General features: G+C 36.8%; 1 protein-coding gene across 19 annotated transcripts in view; it reads left to right on the forward strand.

Annotated features, from left to right (window-relative positions):
• The window catches only part of LOC108718009 (dystonin), a 243,134-nt gene that overhangs the window by 74,628 nt on the left and 144,418 nt on the right, over positions 1-24,088 (forward strand). For 9 of the 19 annotated variants that reach the window (XM_018265528.2, XM_018265532.2, XM_018265535.2 and 6 more), the window contains 2 exons: positions 2,704-2,796; positions 16,798-16,964. In XM_018265528.2, coding sequence (XP_018121017.1) covers positions 2,704-2,796; positions 16,798-16,964 — 260 coding nt within the window. Of the gene's footprint in view, positions 1-2,703; positions 2,797-13,989; positions 14,831-16,797; positions 16,965-24,088 lie in introns of those variants that run through there. The other 10 variants (XM_041564706.1, XM_041564711.1, XM_041564709.1 and 7 more) reach the window with 2 other exon arrangements.

The raw sequence follows: 24,088 nt of genomic DNA on the forward strand, positions 1-24,088 counted from the left end.
CCTGGGCCCCCCTGCAGCCGCAGGGTCTGCTTCCTCCGTAGTTACGCCCCTGCTTATTGCATAGCCTAAAGTTTCAGCTTCTCAATAGCAGCAATGATCCTACACTTCAAACTTGTCACCATCTTGTAAAGTGTCTGTGACACTCACATGCTCATTGGGCTCTGAGCAGCTGTTGAGAAGCTAAGCTTAGGGGTTGTTGCAAATTTACAAGCAGAAAATGAAGTTTGCCTGTAATATAAATTGATGCTACAATGCTCATTATTCAGTTTTGATGTTAGTTGCACTAGTTTCTGTGCTGACATGTAGTAATTATATGTTTTAATTACTAATCAGTCTTATATTGTGACATTTATATTCTATATGTACTGCATAGTTTGAGTTAACCCCTAAGCAGCACAGAGCATGTGCAGTGAATCAGCAGTAAAGATGGGAAGCTACTGGGGCATCTTTGGAGGCACAGATCTTTAGTGCTAAAGTGCTGTCATTTCTGTGGGCTGGTACAGAAGCCCAATAAGTAATGTACAACATTTCTAGTGTACTTCTTTAGTTAAGCTTTAGTTCTCTGTAATGTAGAAGTAACATGTAATTATATATATATATAGTTTAAGAGCCACTAAGTATAAAACAGAAGATGGCATGTATGTGTATACTGAATACTTGCAGTGTAGCTGATCTGATTGCTTTAAATGTGGCCTTACATGCCATTTGATTTACAATAGAACTAGCTGACTTTTGAGATGTGGGAGCTCTTTATGATCAGAGCTCTACGGATGCATGCTAAATAAGTAGTTGCACTATACCCGTACCTCCCAACTGTCCCTTTTTTAGAGGGACAGTCCCTCTTTTGACAGCTCAACCTGCAGTCCCTCATTTGTACTGTAACGTCCCTACTTTCTCTGCACTGAACAGCCAGAAAAAGAAACAACGTTTTTTCAGCTCTTTAGAAATGTAGGTTCCTTCCCTGCTACGCACAGGCATTTTAAACATAAACCTAGTCATTAAAAGGGAAAGACCTCAATATTTTGAACTGAGAAAAAAACAAGAATAATAATAACATTATTATTAACATTTATTTATATAGCACCATATATTTTGCAGCGCTGTAAAGTAAATGTAATAGCCAGAACTCTACTTCCTGCTTTTCAGCTCAGAGTTAGTCAGCGACTTTAATGGGGGCCAAATGGGACAGAACTGTTCAGTGAGTTTGCAATTGATCCTTAGCATGTAGCTCAGATTCAAAAGCAACAGTTATGACACATGTGCCCACCCCCAGTCACTTATGGTTACTTGCTGGTAACCAGTCAGTGGAAACCAAGAGAGCTGAAAAGCAGGAGCAGAATTCTGTTCTGTTGTTCTGTTAGACATCCAGTCACTCCAGCCTTTATGCATTACATTTTTGGCTAACTAACTATATTAGAAACATTTTTTATTTTGCACAGTCTATCTATTTACCCAGTTTTTATTTTTACACTGAACAATTCCTTTAATCCAAGGGCTCCTTTATGTATTTGAACCATTTGCAATAGTAGATGAGCCCTGACATCTCTCTTCATTTCTATATTTTCTCCTTATTTCTCCTTATTTTTTTCAAATGTTTTTTTGCTATTTTGAACACTTGTTTATTTGGGTGTTCTTGTTAATTCTTTCTCTTCTGTTTCTCCTCACTTCTTTTTATAATTGCAATTCCCCTGCTCTGCTATCAATGTGTTATCTCTTTTATAAAACAGATAAGCATTGGAACATCTCACTCAGGGTATAGGGATGGCACTTCAATTCTGCCAGATATGTAGAATCTCCCCTACTGGCACCGTCACATTCCCTGTAACACATGTATATCGATGGGTGAATTTCGGGCGGTGTGACTTTCCTGCGAAATTCACGAAACGGCAAAAAATTTGCGAAACTGCGCCGGCCTCTCGTTTTTGACGCCGGCGCCCGGTTTTCACGGAGGTGAATTGCAGGAATTCGCTGCAAATTTGCACCTGGCGAATAAATTCGCCCATCACTACATATGTACTTTGCATACTAATTACATATAATTATTGCTAATGCTTATGTTGCCATATACCTTATAGAAGGCTGAAAATGAGGCAGGAGTTTCTGACGAGCAAGCTTGTACTGGTTTATAGTGCTCATTTACAAAGATATAAATTCAAGGCTGTGGGCCAAATTGGGAGAGAGAAATATATTCTATGGGAATTTGAATTCTCTTTCTAGCACCAGTAACTACTTCCACGTGAAATCAATTGCACAACAGTGCAGTAGTAAAAAGCTAAGCCATAATAAATTCATATTGTTTTTTAAATGTTGAAATAGTTCCTAGTTGTCTGTAGGTATGGTGTTACAAATTACTGAAAGGACCCTTAGTCAGAAAACAAGAGTGCCAAAGGATTGTAGAGCCCAGGCTTATATTCCTTTTTTGCCTTATTTCTCAAAATATGCCCCTTGTAGAACATTTACATGTGCCTGTTTGACGTTACTGTGTAACCTAGTATATTAAATAAAGAACTTTCTGATATAGATGCTAACCTCTTGAATGTTAATTGAGCAGAAAAGTTATATGTTAGATAATGCGAGCAGCCATACTGGATAGGTCCTATATGTGTATCTGCTGTTTTTGAGAAATGAGCTAACTCATAGGTTGTTAGTCTCTTTGAATTGATGATCATGTCACTTATACAGATTTCTTTTATTGTATTACAGGTGAAACTAGTAAATATAAGAAATGATGATATAACTGATGGAAATCCCAAATTGACTTTGGGCTTAATATGGACCATCATTCTGCACTTTCAAGTAAGATGCTATTTTAGATTTATTTCTGCTATATATATTGACTATATATTTATTTCTGCTATATATATTGACTTTATTAATATATATATATAGTATATATATATAGTATATAGTATATATATATATATATATATATATATATATATATATATATATATATATATATATATATTTATTCAGCATCTTGGAAAATTTTGTTATAGTAGACCACTTCCAGAAATGTGTACTGTATATATTATGGCAATTAATTAATGAATTAGTATAATGTATTAAGATGTGTATGACAATTTATTGGAATGGCAAGTTGTCTTGAACTGCAACAGTTAGTTAACCACTATATTATTCTCTTCCGTTCTTTTGAAACATTATAGTATAATTTTCATTGCCACATCTGAAAAGGGGTTTTCCTCTTAAATGCAAATAAAGCTAGTTAGTTACCAGAACTTCTTAACCAGCCTGTTTCTGTTATTGTGACGGACCTTTATATGGCACATGCACAATATTGTAATACTTTAACTTATATAGAAAGATTTTTTAAGTTAAAAAGCTGTCTGACTTGTTCCCAGGGCCATTCCAACCAAATATAATGGATGATAACTAGAAGAATTTTTGTAGCATTCTCCGCTGTGCTTAAGAACGTTACAGTGATCAGGACACTATAACCATAGTGCTGACAAATTGTTGTATAATGTTTGCTACAAATGTTTGTGCTACTTGTGTTTGGCTGTGCCACAACAATCTACATAAAGGCCTAGGGTAGGACTATACGGACGTTTTCAGCGTGCTCCGACGTGCTGCAACAAAACGCATGCGACAAATCACATGCAACTGAAATAAGGTAAGAGATAAAAATGTCGGAAGAAGTCGCAACGTTGATCTGATGCGACACGACTGCCGGATGCAGATGCAGTGTGCAGCGCCTGCATCCAACAGTCATGTCGCGTCAGATCAACGCTGCGACTTCATCTGACATTTATATCTCTTACCTTATTTTTGTCGCATGCGATTTGTCACATGCGTCTTGTCGCAATGCGTCGGATGGGTCGGATGGGATAAGCTTAGCTCAGCTTAAAGGAACAGATCAATATAAAAATAAAAGCTGGGTAATTAGATAGGTTTTGCAAAATAAAAAATGTTTCTAATAGTTAGTTAGTTAGCCAAAAATGTAATGTATAAAGGCTGGAGCAAGCGAATCTCTAACATAACAGAACAGAACACAACTTCCTGCTTTTCCGCTTTCTAACTCTGAGTTAGTCAGCATCTATAAGGGGGGCGACATGGGACTTAACTGTTGAGTGATTTTGCAATTGATCCTTAGCATGCAGCTCAGATTCAAAAGCAAACAGTTATGGCCCGTTGGTTATTGGTTACTGCCTGGTAACCAATCAGTGGAAAACAAGAGAGCTGCAAAGCAGGAAGTAGTGTTCTGGCTATTATTTTAGACTTCTGGTCACTCCAGCCTTTATAGATTACATTTTTGGCTAACTAACTATAATATATATATATATATATATATATATATATATATATATATATATATATATACAAAAACAAAAAATGCAGCTCATCCATGTGTTGCAATTAAAATCAGTCTGGTGCATGGGTGTGTGGCTTATATCATATACTGAACTAAACAAATTAACCCAGCACTATCATTATACAACTTTAAGGAACAATTGGATTAAAGAGAACTTATCTGAATTTGGCAAAAAGAGACACTTTTGGTTACATGGTTTGTACAAAGTATGCATAAGCTGATGCGCCCCGCCAAGGCAGTGTCCATGCATCAGTCCTACCTAAGTGAAAAAAGGGTATTTTATTTGGGAGGAGAAAGACCATACCTGCTTCTCTCTTTATTTGGCATGACCTCTTCCAAAGAAACATTCAGCATTATGGGCTTTTAAGTAATCTGTAGGACTGTGTTTAGAGGGGCGGGGGTTGGGAGAGCAAGCATTAAAGGGAAAGCCACTTTCCTTTATAGAATATACAAAAACAAAAAATGCAGCTCATCCATGTGTTGCAATTAAAATCAGTCTGGTATATATATATATATATATATATATATATATATATATATATATATATATATATACGGTATATATATTTACTCAGTTTTTATTTTTAGACTGAACAATTCTTTTATAAAGTTAATCTTCAAGCCCCTGCTGTGAAAAGTAAAGATAACAAAAGATCTGTGATATCAATTAACATTGATTCTAAAATATTAGTATTTAAGTATTTATATGTGTAAATTGGTGCCAACGTCCATAAAAGGGATATACATTACAGCTTATCCATGGCTTTTGAGTCATTTGTTTATTACGCAAAGGTTTATGTTTGATATACATAATTTTATTTATACAAATTCTATAATCTGTTCTGGATTCAGGTGTTTTCTGCTGGTTCCATTTGCTTTCACAGCCATTATTGTGTTATTGCATTGACTTTATTGCCTTTTTCTGATTTTGTGAATTGTTTATTCTATGAAAATTTTGTACCACTAGGTGGCACTCTATATTAAATAATTACTTTGCCATGCAACTACTCATTCAATCGTCTGTATTTATATTGGGCAGTAGCAGGATATTTTTTTATACAGCAAGTATAATTTGTAATTTTTTTAAAGGATTTTGATTCCTGTAGAGCTGACACTATGCAATCGCAGACTTAAAGAGGGCCTTTTCCTAAACCACTGTGACTTAGTATGTGTAATTTTGCCATGTACTATTAGATCAATTGCCTAATAGGGTTATTTAGTTTACAAATGGTATCAGCCACTTAAAGCCATTTCTCTGGGAACTGTAGGCTGGTATTAGACATTTGTAGTTTGTGCCATCTCACACTAAAATGCTGATTCCTGGGATCACATAATGAAAGCCCTTGGCTCCCATATAATCTGCTCATCTGAATTATTATTTCATTTGTTACAAAATAAAGGGTGAGAATAAGGGCTCTTACACACGGCCGTTCTGACCTGCGCTCCCCTGCGTTCCGTTTTTTGGCGTTCAGCCGCAGGGGAGCGCAGGAATAGACGCAAGTCATTATTTGAAATGGGGCTGTACTCACTCAGGCGCGTGTAGGCGCCGAACGCAGGTTCAGACGCAACATGCTGCATTTTTCCTGCGTTCGGCGCCTACACGCGCCTGAGTGAGTACAGCCCCATTTCAAATAATGACTTGCGGCTATTCCTGCGCTCCCCTGCGGCTGAACGCCAAAAAACGGAACGCAGGGGAGCGCAGGTCGGAACGGCCGTGTGTAAGAGCCCTAAAACCATTAAATCCTGCCAGGTGACAAAGCCCAAAAGAGTGCAGCCATACAATCCTCCAAAGTCTCAGGCAGTATAGTAATACACCCAGAAAGAAGACACTTTCTAATAAAGATCATTTGTTTTTAACAATAAAAGCACCACATGAACTAACCTAGTCAGGAACAACATCTTTTATGCTGGTGCAGCTCTTACATATACTATGTAAGATTTTAGAACTATAACAAATATCTAAGGCTGAATTCTTTATCTAGCACCTTAAGCAGTAATATACATTGGCATGTATTAAATAGACTTGCTTAATTAAATAGACTTTCTCAATTAAGTAGACTTGCTCAATTATCTGCCACCACAGCTTTAAACACCCTGTCGTGATTTTCAATAACAACCCTACTTTAGACTCACTTAAATCCTCAGGATAATTACTTGTTGCACAGTCATGCTCATTTCAACATATTACGTAATGAATAATTGTTATAATGAAAGCCCATATGGCAACTGTTACTGAGTGACGTCTAATGTCTAAAGTCTGATGTCTAATATCTTGGATTTATTTCAGTCTCTGGAATCATGTAATTCTGTGCAAACAAAATATATAACAATCAAGGTTGATTAGTAATTCATTCCGATTATTGGTACATGGCTGTTCAGAAACCAGTGCAACTAGCATGAGCATTTAATAATCAGCCTAGTAGCATCATCTTATATTACAGGCCGACCTCATTTTCTGCTTGATAATTTGTGACGACCCCTAAGCTTAGCTTCTCAACAGCTGCTCAGAGAGCAGTAAGCATGTGAGTGTCACAGAGACTTTCCAATATGGTGACCCCCCTGTGACAAGTTTGGGGTTTTGGATCATTGCCGCTATTGAGAAGCTAAAACTTTAGGCTGGTGCAATAATGGTGCAATAATGGCAGTATATAGAATATGACATTTTTAGCCATACTCATTTTTAGGGTTTACTTCTCCTTTATCACCTAGGTTCTTATAACATCTCTGTAGTTAAAAGAAGGAAACATTAAAGGTAAATGGGGGAAATATTTAACTAAAACAAATGTATAAAAGGTGTAGCATGCTTGTGGCTAATGTTTAAGATCTCAGCATGGCACAGCAGCTCAGTTCAGCATTGACAATAAAAAGGTATATTTTGAGCAGCTATCATACATACACATTCATTAAGCTTTGGGAACTTTTGTTGATGTAATCCGTGGTTTCTGGAGAGCCAACAATCATCCCCATACCTTGCCAAATGACATGGGGTAACTTCTAGCTTGCAATAAAGTATTTTACTCAAATATATATATATATATATATATATATATATATATATATATATATATATATATATATATATATATATATATATATATATATATATTGTAGCATTAAATAGTAATAAGGCACATCATGGCATACGTTAACAACTCATGACAATAGGAATCCATCCCATCATGTTCAGCATGTTGTATACAGGTTCTTAAATATTTAACACTGCAGAGGAAGTTACAGAGAAGTTTGACATTAAAGTATTATATTTCTTTATAATATTTCTTGACTGTTAATGAAACATGTTTAAAATGTCAAGCAAAGAAATTTGGGGGAACTTTAGAAATTTGGGGGAACTTTACTTTAAAGGAGAAGGAAAGGTTAAAACTAAGTAAGCCTTATCAGAAAGGTCCATCTAAATATACCAGTAAACCCCCAAAGTAATGTTGCTCTGAGTCCCCTGTCAAAAGAAACACTGCATTTCTTTCCTTCTATTGTGTACACATGGGCTTCTATATCAGACTTCCTGCCTTCAGCTTAAACCTCATTGCCCTGGGCAAGAGCATGCTCAGTTTGCTCCTCTCCCCCCACCCCTCCCTTCTCTACTGTAATCTGAGCCCAGAGCAGGGAGAGACTCAGGCAGGAAGTGATGTCACACCACATTAATACTGCAGCTCCTATTCTAAACATACAGAGAGCTTCTAGAGCTTTTTACTCAGGTATGGTAAAACATTTTACAGAATAAATATAGCATTCTAGCTTGCACTATTGCAGCTAATCTATTGGCAATAAAATGCCTCTGTAGCTTTCCTTCTCCTTTAAGAACTCCCTTCAGCTTGATAGCAGTTTAGATACAAATTATTATAATGTAAATTGTAGACAATAACTGCCACATTCAATTGGGATGAGATCAGATTGTGAATGATGGTTTGGTCTAGCTAGAAGCTAAATGCTTCCCTTGGCATTATTTGATCTTTCATTATGTCCTACACTTGAAAATGAAGGCAGATGAAAATTAAGTTGGATGACTGGTCAAATGTCTTCACGTAAAAAGTAAAAACACAGCAAGTCTAGTTGATTTGACTTATTTCTACAGATGTAAATGTAGGCAGCATGGCAGTGGCTCAAAAAAATACCATAAATCTTTTAGATTCCATGTTTACTAATGACGGGAAAGGCACATGTTGCCATTTTTTTTATAATTTCCATCCTACTCTAGCATTATCACCTATGGACATAGGTCTGTAATACAAGCACCTGTGCTTGCCCTATGAATACATTGTTACCTGCGTTTGTCAGCAATCTATTCATTAGGGGAAGAATGAGAAAAGTAGACGTCTCCTCACCTGTCCCTTACGTGTCCCCTAGCTTGAGTATTATCTAGCATGACATGCAGTTGTGCCCCAGACACAAGTGTTTTCTAAAATCTGTGGTGTAAGGGGTGCATTTTTGTTTTGTTATTTTAATGTCACAATTTTACTAAAATAAATCACTGAAAGTAACATTGCTTTAAGATCGTTTTCAGTTTTGCCATCTTCTGCCTCACTGATGAATTTCAGTATTTTGTCTTTATAACGTGAATTGTTAAAATAACTTTGTCAAGTTCAGGAGCTTTTCCAGCGTCTTTTAATGTGCTGAGCACCTTGAAAATCCCAGACAGCTTGCTCTAACATTACAGTAACACTGCACCTGTCTTCATGAAAATATTCACTTCTGCATGCATCCAGGCCCAACTGCAGGGCTTTTACTTGTTACTTCTTGATTAATTACTGAAGCACTGGAGGAACAATAAGATGATTTTTGCGATTAGATTTGTGGTCAATTTTAAGGCTGCAAATGCGAATCTTCCTCTACATACACACACACGTATATGAACTAGGTGTATATATTGATATTGTAGATATATAATGTGATATGATTTGGGTTATATTGATATGAACTTACTGTATATGCCTATATGAAAACCCTTTGCGTACAAAATGCAGTTGACATTTAATAGGCCCAAAAACTGTTTTTTTTTTGCATAATTAATATAAATTAACTTTTCCAGTATGCATGCATTAAATTAATGGTTTTAAGGATATTTTAAAATGCACTGTTAAAATAAGTATTAAAATATATATATATCTAACCGTTTACATTCTTTGCTCTCCTGGACCACATTCTTGAAACAATGTTCCAAACCAGAAGATACAAAGACCTATAGGACAACTGATTCCTCTTATACTGTTTTAATAGTCTGACCACAAGAACAGAGCAGGGACTGATCGCACATACGCAGTATGGGGTAGTATGTGGTATTTAAGAAATGCCTTCCTGACGGCAAGAATGTGAATCGCTGGCAGGATGGCACTCGGAACGCTTAGTTTTTCAAAGTTGCCCGAAGTTGCCTCACAAGAAAACTTTGGACAGCTTCGGGAAACCGAAGCGATCCATATGCCATCCCGCAGGTGATTCACACTCTTGCCGGCGGGAAGGCATTTAGGGAGATTAGTCACCTGATGAAGAGGAAATTTGTCGCTGGGTGACTAATCTCCCCACAATCGCCACGTGTGCCACCACTCTTAAAGTGCGGGAGATACTTGTTGCCCCATATGGAGGTCCACTTGGACTGAACTGGCTGTTTATTCTTGGCAACTTTGAGCACCCTCTGAAAGGATTCAACTACCGTTCTAATGGGGGGGTGTTGTCCTATGTATTGGGGAGATACCCGTGTAGGGCAGATTAGACAGGGCCTCTAGGGAGCCTGCGATGGTGGCTTCTAGTATGAGCACTCGATTGTCCATCTGCGGGACTTGCCACCAGTGCGCAAAGACCAATTTGCTGGCCAGAAAATATTTCTCAAAGTTAGGCAAGGCCAGTCCACCACCAGTCGGCGGAGTCTGTAGCATCTGCAATGCCAGTCTGGGTTGCTCGCCTGCCCATATAAAACCTCTTGTAATAGAGTCAAGGTTGAATAGGGTTCAGGGGTGTCCTGGGTGTGTTATGGAACACATATAAGACCATTTTTAGCAGGTTTATTTTGTTCTCTCTCGTAACTGAGTTAGAACAGGAGAGATATTCAATCTTTCATACATTGCCAGGTCTTTGTGGATTCGTATTCGTATTTGCATGTTAATTTATGTTTGCCACATAGTAACAGTCTGATGGATTCTGGAAGTTAAACAACGACTGAAAGGCTATAATTTGGACAGCCCTACTTTATAAAAATAATGGAAACATTGGCCCACAACAACTAGAAAACTATGTAGCTCTTAATTACGGTATTTGTGATTTAATAATGAGCTCATGATAGCATAGCATCTGGTTAAATTCCCATTCATTTTTGCACCTAACATTTAAATACACTATCATTCTCTAATAGATTTGTGGATTACGACATACAAGCAGCAGCATTCATAAAGCGCCAGCAGCAATGAATAGAGAAAATACTTTGAAACCATCAGGCACTATAATTTACTGTATGATAGATGCTGTTCTACTTATTTCATTAGCGAAAGCCTAAGAAATACCCTTCTCGATCCTTAAAATAAACTTTTGTCTTAGTGATTTCAAGCCAAGTACCTAAACATAACTTTCAATGGTAAAAAGTTATTTCTGTGTTGCTTGGAGAAAAATAGGTAGGGCCTATATTAAAAAATACAGGCTTTTGTTTTAGGTTTACCAGCAATGAGCCAGAAAAGTTAGAGGCACACTTATCAAGGTCGAATTTCAAATTCATGTTTTTAAAAACTCCCCTAAATTCCCATATATTTGAAATTCGACTAATCGAAATTTATAAAGAAAATCAAATTTTTTGAACTCGGATGAATGTAATTGACCCAAAAACTCGAATCTAATTTGAATTAAATTTGATTTTAATTTTAAAAACTCGATTCGAGTTTTTTCTCTGAAACAAACTTGAATGTCAGGAAGGCTTCAAACAACTCAAAATTGATCCCTGGATGTCTCCCATTGACATAAACAACAATTCTGCAGGTTGTAGGTGGTCGAATAGTTGAATTTAAGTTCTTAAAAGGCCAGAGTATGATCGAATTTGATTAACTGCCTAGTCAAATTTATCAGTTTTGACCATAAAAAAACGTGAACATTCTAATTTTCAATTCGACCCTTGATAAATCTGCCCCTTAGAGTGGGAGGTGGCAGCAACACCACCTGGCCAACCTGGCAATCTGTGTCCCCCCCACACACTGGGGAAGTAAAGTAAATCCACGAGTTGCAGTGTATAAACCTGTATCCCTGATATGACATTCCAGTATTCATCTCTTGGATGGGGAGCAAGGTAAGGGAAGGGGTGAGGGAGAGTTTGAATGACCCTGCCAATCAAAAGAGGGGTGGAGAGATGGTCCCTCAAAGTCAAAGGCAGACTATCAAAGTTTGCTTTCAATCTAAGTAATTTAAGGATATTATATATAGGTGCAGTGAGGAGCACAAGCCTCAGAACTGTATTTAAATGCCTGGATAGCCGGTCAAATAAAATAAATGTAGAGACAGAGTACTGCTCTTGTAATAAAATGTTTTCTATCTATCTATCTATCTATCTATCTATCTATCTATCTATCGTTTACTATTTTTACCAATTCTTGACACAGTGCCTGGGCAACAAACCTTAACCCTCTCACTCCCAGCTGATTTGGTCACTTACAAACTTTTATTGCTAAACAGATTTGTGCTCTTTCAGTTTTGGGACCTTTCCTGGGAGGGACTTTTAGATTACCTAAATTTGAAGGCCAGAAGTCCACTGAACAGTTTGATGTATAGTAAGATGTATTTGTATAGGTTTACCTAAGTTTGTGACATGTAGAGCCCCCAAAATGTACCTTGTGTATACTAATTTGATAGGTCATTTCTACACTAATAAACACACCTCCAGATTTACATGTAGTAAAAGCTCCAAAAAAGTACAGCAATCCCTGAAAACCATATATTTTTGCAAAGAAAACATTCAAAATAGGTAAACATGTACCAAAGTACCAAACTGCAAAGTTTTCCTAAAGTAGCCAATCTTTATGAAATTTCTAAATATCATCTCAAAATGTTGCAATTTGTTGCATTTATCTCACACAATATTTTTTGTACAAAGGAAAATCACCCTAAATAAGAACTCCAGAGGTCTACTGAACAATTTGATTCCAAATATGCATATAGATGGCAAACTATGTGGTTATGTCGGACCTCAAATGAAAATGGCGTATATGATTTTTATCACCAGGCAACTCAGCTGCTGTAAATAGAGCCAATTGACTGCATATTATGTGTCCTAAGACCCCCTAACTTTACAAAGAAACCCATATTTTTTTGGAGCATACATATTCTGTACATATTCTGACATATCCAGCATGGGTAAATCTTTCTATAATAAATTACCAAACTGCAATGCATTCCTAAACATAGACATTTTTTTTACATTTCTGCAAATCGCCTAAAATTTGTCTCACACAATGTTTACGTACAATGGAAAATCACCCTAAATACTAATACCAGAGGTCTACTGAACACTTTGTACAGAATCCAAATGAAAAAATGTGCATATTTTCATGCCTGCCAGCTCAGCTGCTGCAAACAGAGCCCCCTGACTATGTATTATGTGCCTTAAGACCCCCTAACTATACAAAGCCCCCCTGAAAACCATATATTTTCGGAAAGTACACATTCTAAGGAATGCAACAAGGGAAAAGACACCTTTCTATACCAAAGCACCAAACTGCAAAGCTATGCTAAAAATACATAAGGAAAAATAATGCAGTGATCAAATTGCAATAAAACCACAAAAATTGTGCAAATCAATGACATGAAAAAATATTTGGCCCAACAGTGTAATCAGTGACCACAATAAAAAGTTTTTAGGGGTAACATAAAATGATAAAATTAATAAGTAAAAAAAACACACGTATACATGGGGGTGCACTTCTAAAAGTTGGGTGAAAGTGTGTGCATAAGTGTATACAAGTGTAATAAGTGTGTGTAAGTGTGCAGATTTTAAAATAAAGCTTTACTAAAATGTGTTTGTAAATGTGTGTAAGTGTGTAAATAAAGGCCACTGTTTCTGGAACAGGAGGGACAAGCGCATCGCTATGTCTTGAATTGTTTTTTCCCCTTTGGGATCAAACTATTTTGGGGAGTTTATTGCCCTATAAACTGTATGTACTGTAAATATTGCAGGGTAAAGTGCATGACATGCCAGGGTATGTCAATTGTATTTTAATGAAATGTATACATTATTGTTCATTTTCTAATTGTCTGGGGTTTTATGGCAGAACTAGAATTATAAGCGGTTAAGCCTAAATAAATAATGATGCTAAACCTAAAGAAAATGCTTCTGTATAAGGGAAGACCTTGTTACAAAATTTGTTTCACTTTACATTGTCTTTTCTGATTGCTTTGGCTAATTGATTCGGGTTAAAGGCTCCAAACGTTAATCTGACTTCACTGTGCTTAGGGAGAGCTGAATGAAATGAGGTAAAAATGAGCCTGACAGTTTTCAGTGGCATGAAAGCTCCATGTCCTGACTTTGAAACCTAATCAGCCTTGCTTCATACTTTAGCACAGAGGTAATTATGTGTTTGCCTAAGAGGATTGCTGTCCAGAAATAAGTCAACAACTAATCAGACACAGGCCTTTACTGGGCACGGTTCCACTGAATGTATTACGTGTGCATTTCTCACGTTCCAAAATGGCTGCTTCCTGCACAGCCTGGGAGTGATCTCTGGAGGAAAGCAAGATGCTTGCTTAATGCTGGAGCTTTTTTGGAGATTTCTCTGAAGCATTTTGTTTTTCTCACTTTGTAAAGCAATGTAAATCCTTTTTTATACACAAATGGGAAATGTCTGTGGATGTGTTCGAGCTCAGAAGGAGGAATATAAATTTGATCCTGGCAAGGCTCCTTTGAGTCATGTAAAGAAGTCTCCGAGCAGGAGAGTTTTCACACGTAAAAAATCAAACGGGAAGAAGGAGAGAGAATGCAGTGAGGAAATATCATCACAAAATGCAGAAAAGAATTTTGCTGGAGATATTTCACTTTCTGGGACGACTGTTGTTTCTGATGGTAAACCACAGTCTTGTAAAAATGGTTCAAGCAACCAAAGAGCCGACTGTGAATGTCCCGATACCTTTTACTCAGAACTTTGCAGTGCGCTGGACAAAGAAGCTAAAGCACAACATGAAAACAGTTTTGGAACCGACAGCTTTCGCTGCTTAGCAAGTGATGGAAAACATTCTTTCCCAAACATTCCAAATAAAGTAACATTCCCTCATTATACTGATGTCTGCTATACTAGAAAATCATCAAGCCTAAGTTCTATAGAACACATTTTAGGGCAACGGGATACCAAGGAACACAGCTCTGCTAAATATTTATTTAAAAGTAATGTTGTCAGTGAAGGAAATGTGCACTGTGTCAGAGCATATACTGTTGGGGAAAAGGAGAGGCCTTGTTTTATTTCCACTTCACCTCATAGAGACAGAGATGGGATATTTTACAGCATTTTTCCCCAAACGATGAAGGTAATGTTCAAAAGAGCATCTGTCTCATTTTCAGGCATGCATGATCATGATATATGGCTTATGTTTTATTGCACTGCATTGAGTGACTGCATATCACTATTGAGTGATATGCAATGGTATATACTTAACTGTGTAAACAAATGAATATGAATGCTCTTGTAAATCAATGTCTTTTAAATGCCAAAAGGTATGTGGTTAAATAGATGAATATTTAGCCTTATAGTTGTTAATTACAAGTGGGGCTTGATAGTTAAAATCTATTGCAGTTTGGTTCAATTGGATTTAACTTTTGCTTTCATTGTTGTGACCTTTGCAAATGTAAAAAACCCACAGACTCTATTATTATACTTTGCGCTGTTGTTTATGGCCCCTATTTATAGTGCACTGTGCAGAGGTACAGTGAACTGTGTTGCTCATAACTTTGCCTTCTGGGGGTCAGAAGGATCAGGAACACACGTGTCTACTCAAAGTTTGGCTTCTGGGTAAAGACATTTAGGTTAGAATCTGTCTCAGAGGTCCCATGGGACTTTGTGAAGCAACTGTATTTTTTATGATGTTTTGTGACAACCTCTATCAAACTGGTTATGTTTTTCTGTCTGAATAAAAAGTTATACCTTATATTGCAGCTGAGGATGAGGTTAATAATGACAGGATTGATATATATATTGATCTATATTTCCCTTCTATGGTGAAATGTTGCAAAATATGTTTGTGCTTTATAAATACCTGTATCTAATAAAATAATTTGCTGTTTAAACCAAGCTATTTGGCAAATCTGTAACTCAGCTGCACACAAAAAATTTTGTCTTTTATATGGCATTTTGACACAGCCTATTAACCCTTAGCAACCAATCAACTGTTTGCTTTCTTTCTAACTGTACAAAGCCACTGAAATCTGTGGGTTTCTAATTGTGGTCAAATGTCTCATATATTTCTGTAGAACCCATTCATTATTGTACTATCTTGGGTAATTCTTATTTTTTCCCCATAGTATTATATTATGAGTCTCTTCTCATTCCAACTCTGCCGTTAACAGTGATAGCTATAGACACATAGACACAAGTGAGATTAGTGTCCATAGCTTACTGCATCATAGACATGCAATCCTAGAAGCAGTGGCGTAACTAACTAGAGTGCTCCGGGCCCCCCTGCAAAAAAATCTTCAGAGGGGCCTGTCGCACTCCGATCCCCATCCTCCCACCTACTATCTGCCCTGCCCATGCCGCAGGTAAGAGAGCAGCTGAGTAGGAGGGGATTTTCTATTAGCTATAGAGGAAGAAGACCTCTATAGTTACGCCACTGCCTAGAAGCAGCAAGAGATTTTTGGGGAAATGTAATAAAATTTGCAAAGAGAGCAAATTTGAGAATAAAAGTTTGCATGTTGCAATATACCTGTAATATATTTTTTATTATATATGCTTGAAAGTGGTGTAAACTTTTTCAGCAAACGTAACATCTTTTTCATTAGGAAGCTTTATTACATACACTACACACTATCTCAAACTATAAAAGTCTCAATCACTGTCCTACTGTTGTGTGAGGGGCAAAGTGTTCGCAAAGGCAAAATTGTTTTCTTTTTCAAACATTTATTTGCGCGTGCATGCGTTGGATCGCTCGGGATAACAGAAGTATGCATCCCCAGCACTCCTTAGGTTGCAGTTGGGCGGCATGCCGCCCCTAAACTCTTGCCGCCCTAGGCCCGGCCCTTTGTGGCCTCATCACAAATCCGGGCCTGGTGCTGCCACTGCCCATAGTCTTCAGTGCATACTACCTCTGACACCATTTTTGGTGCTATTACTGGCATACTTACCCCAGTTTATTAAATCTAGTCATCTGCTGAGATCAAGCCTTACTTTTTCCATATCTGAAAGTCATACAAATAAACATGTTCCATATTTTTTAAGTTTAGTAGTTTTGAAAATTTACAGATATACATCTTTTATATTTGCTTCCTTTTTAACTTTCAGATATCTGATATTCATGTTACTGGAGAGTCAGAGGATATGTCTGCCAAAGAGAAACTACTTCTTTGGTCTCGGCAGACAACAGAAGGCTATGGAGGAATACGCTGTGAAAATTTTACCACCTGCTGGCGAGACGGAAGACTATTTAATGCCATCATTCATAAATACAGGTATGTTTCTGAAAGAAAGTCTTTTGAACCAATCAGGTAGCATTTACTGATCTGCTGGCATTCTCTGACTTGTCTGTCTGCACCCAGGGGCACTGCATTGGCCTGGATACTGACACACACGAGAACAAATGTCAGTGAAGGGTCTAATTGTCAGCCTGTCCTTAAGCTGTACGCAGGCTGAAAACGGCCCTTTGTGGCATTGCCATTATTATCCTACAATATCCTAAAATAATTATATTATGTGGACTGAAAAATTCCCAAATTTACAGTTCTGGACTTGGTGTTTTGGCACACCAAACACATCTTAAAAATGGCACCCTAAAGAGGATGACACGATAAAAGATTTGTCACCTGTAGTAAATTTGTGGTACTGTGTGTAAATTATTTCCTGAAAGTGCTCTCCCATCAGCTGGTGTTGGGGGTGGGAGTTGTGAAGTGAAAAATACTTTTCCAAATACGATGTCTTAAACTTCCTGCTATTTAAAATCCACCCCGCCCAGAAGACTTGTCTAAATACCCCTAACTTTCCTGTTTTGTGCAGTGCTTTTATAAATGACTAAGTTACTAATGCCAAACCTACTAAACCACCGAGGCAGAGATTGAATTGAATTATGTATTATCTCTGTAAAGCATTGCAAAATTTTGTAAATAAAGGTACGAATTAAGATAATAGCAGTTTTCGAACTTTCTGACTTTTTAAATCTACTTTTTTCTCCGTTGTCTAAAGCTTATTTATTTCATTGCATAGTCCTCTTGTTGTTTACTAATACTTTTATGAGATCCAGAAGGTGGGGTTGAGGTCTAGTGGATGAAAAGACCAGTTATACAAACACATAGGGATATCCACCAAGTTTTCTCCACAAGTTTACCCATATCCTGCACATGATATATCCCTGTTATACACCATTTTAGCAAAAATTTGTTAAAGGGATCCTGTCATCGGAAACATGTTTTTTTCAAAACACATCAGTTAATAGTGCTACTCCAGCAGAATTCTGCACCGAAATCCATTTCTCAAAAGAGCAAACAGATTTTTTTATATTCAATTTTGAAATCTGACATGGGGCTAGACATTTTGTCAATTTCCCAGCTGCCCCCAGTCATGTGACTTGTGCCTGCACTTTAGGAGAGAAATGCTTTCTGGCAGGCTGCTGTTTTTCCTTCTCAATGTAACTGAATGTGTCTCAGTGGGACATGGGATTTTACTATTGAGTGCTGTTCTTAGCTCTACCAGGCAGCTGTTATCTTGTGTTAGGGAGCTGTTATCTGGTTACCTTCCCATTGTTCTTTTGTTTGGCTGCTGGGGGGGGGGGAGGGAGGGGGTTATATTACTCTAACTTGAAGTACAGCAGTAAAGAGTGATTGAAGTTTATCAGAGCACAAGTCACATGACTTGGGGCAGCTGGGAAATTGACAATATGTCTAGCTCCATGTCAGATTTCAAAATTGAATATAAAAAAATCTGTTTGCTCTTTTGAGAAATGAATTGCAGTGCAGAATTCTGTTGGAGCAGTACTATTAACTGATTCATTTTGAAATTTTTTTTTTTCCAATGACAGTATCCCTTTAATATCAATAAGAGCAAGTAACAAGCTTGTTGACAGGGAACAGCATGGACCATACAACTGTGTAGCAATTTTAAGTATATCACAAGCCCAAGGGCTCATCCACTCTATGGGACAGATTTACTTAGTGTGAATTTTTGCTTCGGAAATCTTCCCCAAACTTTGCTACACTACATTACACACTGCAACTACTACATTAAGGGGCAGATTTATGAAGGGTTGAATTGAAATTTTCAATTTTTTTTGGACTATGGAGTTATTCAAATTCGATTCGAGTTTTTCAAAAGATTCAAATTAGATTTTCGAGATTTATCATACTCTGGCCTTTAATAACTCGAAATTGACTATTCGCCACCTAAAACCCGCCATATTGCTGTTAAAGTCAATGGAAGACGTCCAGGGATCAATTTGAGTTGTATACAGCCTTCCTGACATTCAAGTTTTTTTCATAGAATTGAGTTTTTAAAATTTGAAACAAGTTTTATGGTCGATCCTATTCACCCAAGTTTTTAAAATCTGACTTTTATAATAAATTTCGATTGTTCTAATTTCGAGTTCATGGGAGTTTTAAAAAACTCACATTAATTAGAAATTAGACCCTTGATAAATGTGCCTCTTAACGTTATTTCGTGAAAAATACATGTATTCATCAGAATAAGTAATTTCGTCTCAGCAAAAGAAAGCTGGTGTACTTTCATCAGAGCAAAATTTCGCCTGGTGAAATTGCACAAAATTTGTCTAACGCTGAGGTTTTTCACTAGCTAAGGGGCACATTTACCTAGAGTCGAATATCGAGGGTTAATTAACCCTCGATATTCAACTGCCGAATTGAAATCCTTCGACTTCGAATATCGAAGTCGAAGGATTTAGCGCAATTCATTACCAAGGCCAATGTTAGCCTATGGGGAAGGTCCCCATAGGCTTTACAAGGTTTTTTTGATCGAAGGAATAATCGTTCGATCGAATGATTAAATTCTTCGAATCAAACGATTCGAAGGATTTCAATCCATCGATCGAACGAAATTCCTTCGATCAAAAAAACCTTGTAAAGCGTATGGGGACCTTCCCCATAGGCTAACATTGGCCTTGGTTGGTTTTAGGTGGCGAACTAGGGGGTCAAAGTTTTTTTTAAAGAGACAGTACTTCGACTATCGAATAGTCGAATATTCGAACGATTTTTACTTCGAATCGTTCGATTCAAAGTCAAAGGTCGTAGTCGAAGGTCGAAGTAGCCAATTCGATGGTCGAAGTAGCCAAAAAAACCATTCGAAATTCGAAGTATTTTTCCTCTATTCCTTAACTCGAGCTTAGTGAATGGGCCCCTAAGTGTCTTACTCGCCTGTTAGTAATTTGACAAAGTTGCTGCAAATTGTCATTTTTCGCCAAAAAAACAGAATTTGATCTTGAGATTTATTTATTAGACTGTATTTTATCTTTGTTCATTTGCATTACACTCATGTACATAGTGCATTGCTCTGAGTAATTCCAGTGACTGCTTTATACTGCATGTAGTGGCATTGTCAGGCAAATGCTAGAATGTGAAATTGCTTTCTAATATTCTAAATTGCTTTTTTATGGTTTGGATCTAGGCTTTCTATGTCTGAGTTATAAATATTTAGAAAACGTATTACAGTTTAAGCCATTTGCTTAAAATTGTGTAATTTATATCATGTAATCTGCTTCATGGCAATGTGTTATTGTGACCTCTTTTCTGTGCAATCAAACGTATTAAAAAAATCCAGTTTATCTGATTTTGGATGTCATTTTAAATATCTTTTCTGAAATAAGTTCTTCTGGAAGCTCCTGACACAACACACGCTTAGCTGGCTACCTTCATATCTTGTTACGTTTTAACCTGTTCATTGGCTCAGGTCTGTGCATGGCTTACATTCCTTCTGGCTGAAAGAAGGGAAACTGAAATATTAAGAAAAAATGTAGAGGACCTAAAGGGAGCTTAAGACTTGTTTGCCTTAGCCTCTTTCTCTAACAAGAAAGTTATTTACTGTATGTTTTCTTTATGTGTCCATTTAAACATTTTACTGTTAAAGCAATATGTTTTTCATTGATAATTTTAAAGACCAAAGTATAACAGGGCTGCTATGATGAAGGGGCTTCCTGCTCCTACAACACCTAAACCATACCCTCTCCTCCTATCCCTTTCCTTTTCATACCCCTTCAGTTTTTTTGTTCCCCAACAAATGACAACAGACAGAAACATTTGTAATTCTTTTTATTGTTTTAAGAATTAGTACATTTGAGACAAGCTGTATACTATCTATCAAACTATGGATCATATTAGGGAACTTAAAAGTTAATATAAAAGTTGTATGTATGTATGTATGTATGCATAACTTTATTTATAAAGTGCTACAAAGATGGGAGAAGGAAGTAAGTATTATAATAAATACAGTGAATGGGTATAAATACACAGAGATTAAGTGCTACAGTATGTGGTATGAGACACAGTAGGAAGGAGGTCCCTGAGCTTATAGTCTAAGTGGCTGGATAAAAATCAGCCATATCAGCCTTTATACCATACTTTGGCAGGTAATACTAATCAAGCTCTTTTGCACCCAGCATCTGCCTTGCATACATTGTACCACCTATATATTATACACCACATAAGCAGTTGCATTACTTTGTGCTATAAAAAGTCAAAGTGCAAATCGCAGAAACATAATTTTGAACAATTTTATTTTGCACTTTGCCCTGCCATTATAAATGAGCCGTACAGTCTGGGACTGGGACAAGTGATGGTCTTCAACCTGTGGCTCTCCATTTGTAAGTTTCCATCTGTGAGGTTGGCCTATGATTCCTTGGGTTGAAACAACTGGCCTTTCATACCAATCACTCTACCTCTAAAAGAGCATTTCAGCCTTGTTGGTCTGCTTTCAGTGCTTCTTTGACAGGGAATTTTTTATAAATTTTTTGGGGTTATTTATTAAAGACTGAATGCCAAAAACTTGAAAATGCAAGTTTTTTCTACTATAAAATCAGAATTTAAAAAAAACCCCACTTTTTCAGAAAAGTCTGAATCCAGAAATCTGGCATCTCAGACCTGCCATGGTTGTATATAAATCAATTGGAGAGATCCCTATCCTATTTAGAAGTTTCTGTGGTCCAAAAAAAACGTACGATTTGGGTAAAAAACTCAGAAAAAATGTATGATTTGGGTTTTCGCTCAATTTTATCCAGTTTGTCCCCGATCCAATTAAATCTTGCTTTTAATCCTATATAATAAAGTTGAAGTGTCTCTGCGTCCAGTCCCTGTGTCCGTGGGATTGCGCTACTGCGCATGTGCCCCACGGACCGTCTCTGGCGAATGTTCTAGCGCCCGTTAATTTAACGGGCTTAATGTCTAGTAATAAATAAGGTCCAATCGTGGGTTTTAGTTTGGTCAGACTTTTTTAATTAAAAAAAAATTAAAATTAAATTAAAATTAAAAAATGTAATTAAAATTTGGGTTATGATAAATAAGGCTTTTTATGTTTTAATATCAGATGTAATGATATTTTAAACATGGTTTTAATAATTAACTTATTGTAATTCTGTGCAAAAAAATATGCATGATCCATTGCTTTACTCCACAAGATGTTCCTGGACAGATTGATGGTTTTCATCCTTCAGATACATTCTAAGCATATTTTCATCTTCTTACCAAATTTGGTACTTGCTTGTATTCTCTTGTTGCAGTGATTCATTTACTTTGCTACAAGCTCATATCTGAATGAAAGCATTTACTTTTTATTTAGAGGATCTTATATCACACTAATGTCCTACAGTTATAAAGAAACAATTGATTACTGTCCCAAGTGCCAATACAGTCACTAAAACATATGGGGGCAGATTTACATAGGGTCGAATATCGAGGGTTAATTAACCCTCGATATTCGACTGCCGAAGGTAAATCCTTCGCCTTTCGAAGTCGAAGGATTTACCGCAATTAGTTTGATCAACCGATTTTTCGAACGATTCAAAGGATTTTTCTATGGGGGGAACTTCCCCATAGGCTAACATTGCACCTCGGTAAGTTTTACTTGCCAAAGTTTTTTTTAAAGAGACAGTACTTCGACTATCGAATGGTCGAATAGTCGAACGATTTTTAGTTTAAATCGTTCGATTCGAAGTCGAAGTCTTAGTCGAAGGTCGAAGTAGCCAATTCGATGGTCGAAGTAGCCAAAAAAATCATTCTAAATTCGAAGTTTTTTTTATTCTATTCCTTCACTTGAACTAAGTAAATGTGCCCCCTAGTGTTGTTAGTGATTCTGCATAGTTACCCATAATACCTAAATATTTGTTTTCACTTATGTGAATTGAAGTTCCTGTCTCTTGGGGTGAAACTGGGGATTGTGTGAGCGCTACCTATGCACAATTATGACAGACTTTATTATTTACAGTTGTTTTACTTTGCTAAGAAAGCGATACTAATTCAGTCAAAGTCAGTGACTCCTCCCTCACTGGCAAAAAAACAGTTATTCATTGGCTAAGCAAAAACTGATATATATATATATATATATATATATATATATATTTCTATAATAGCTAATGGCCCCACACTCCTTGTTTATCGTGAAGAAATAGATGTGCTTTATTCACAAGCACATCTATTTCTTCACGATAAACAAGGAGTGCGGGTCCATTTGCTATTTTATATTGAAAGATTTGACCTACGCACCCATTTATGTATTCGAAACCCGGAAAGAGTTCACTGTTTGGACATTATATATCTATATATATATATATATATATATATATATATATATATATATATATATATATATATATATATATATATATATATATAGCACTCAGATGCCCTGATAAAATTGAATAGATTTTGGCCCCCTGTTGGAACATCAAACCCCACCTATTTAAAATTCCCCCCCTTGTAGGGCTTAAATGGGCCAGCTGGGCTCACGCTCTTTCTTCTCTTCCTTTCTGTCTTTTTTTCTGCTTTTAACTTCTGCTTTACTGTGTTTGTGGTTACATTGAAAACTATTTTAAAAAAAACTTCAAGTACAAGCTACTGTTTTATTACAGAGAAACGGGTAATCATTTTTAAAATTTGGATTATTTGGACAAAATGCTTTCTGGGTGACCTACAGTACATATAAACTGTTATTTGCCAACTATTATTTTATATTAGAGAGGTTTTTAGTGGCAGACTTACATAATGAGCTGGATATACACAGGCAGACCTCGCCAAACAAGCATATCTAGACCGAGGTTTGCCACCCAGGTTCTAGGGCCAGCAATCAAATTGTACAGACTTATGGAGACCTGTTGGATAAGTAGATGATGTCAGGGGGCGGATCAGTTTTATTGGTAAATTAAGGGGATTTGTGTTTGGAAGTTTGGTCTAATTTTTTTTTATAAAGTGAGAAAAAGACGAGTTTTGGTAAATAACCCCTTCATAGTGGTAAACATTAATATAATGTAGCACCTATTTGACTGTGTCTAGACAAATACCCACTAGTATGATATTTGCTACCGCGACCCTCTTTCACCAGGATGGGCTTTCACAATATGGAAAACACGTGTTGATGTTGTTAAACTACA

The sequence above is a fragment of the Xenopus laevis genome, chromosome 5S (genome assembly GCF_017654675.1).
Source record: "Xenopus laevis strain J_2021 chromosome 5S, Xenopus_laevis_v10.1, whole genome shotgun sequence".
NCBI lineage: Eukaryota > Metazoa > Chordata > Amphibia > Anura > Pipidae > Xenopus > Xenopus laevis.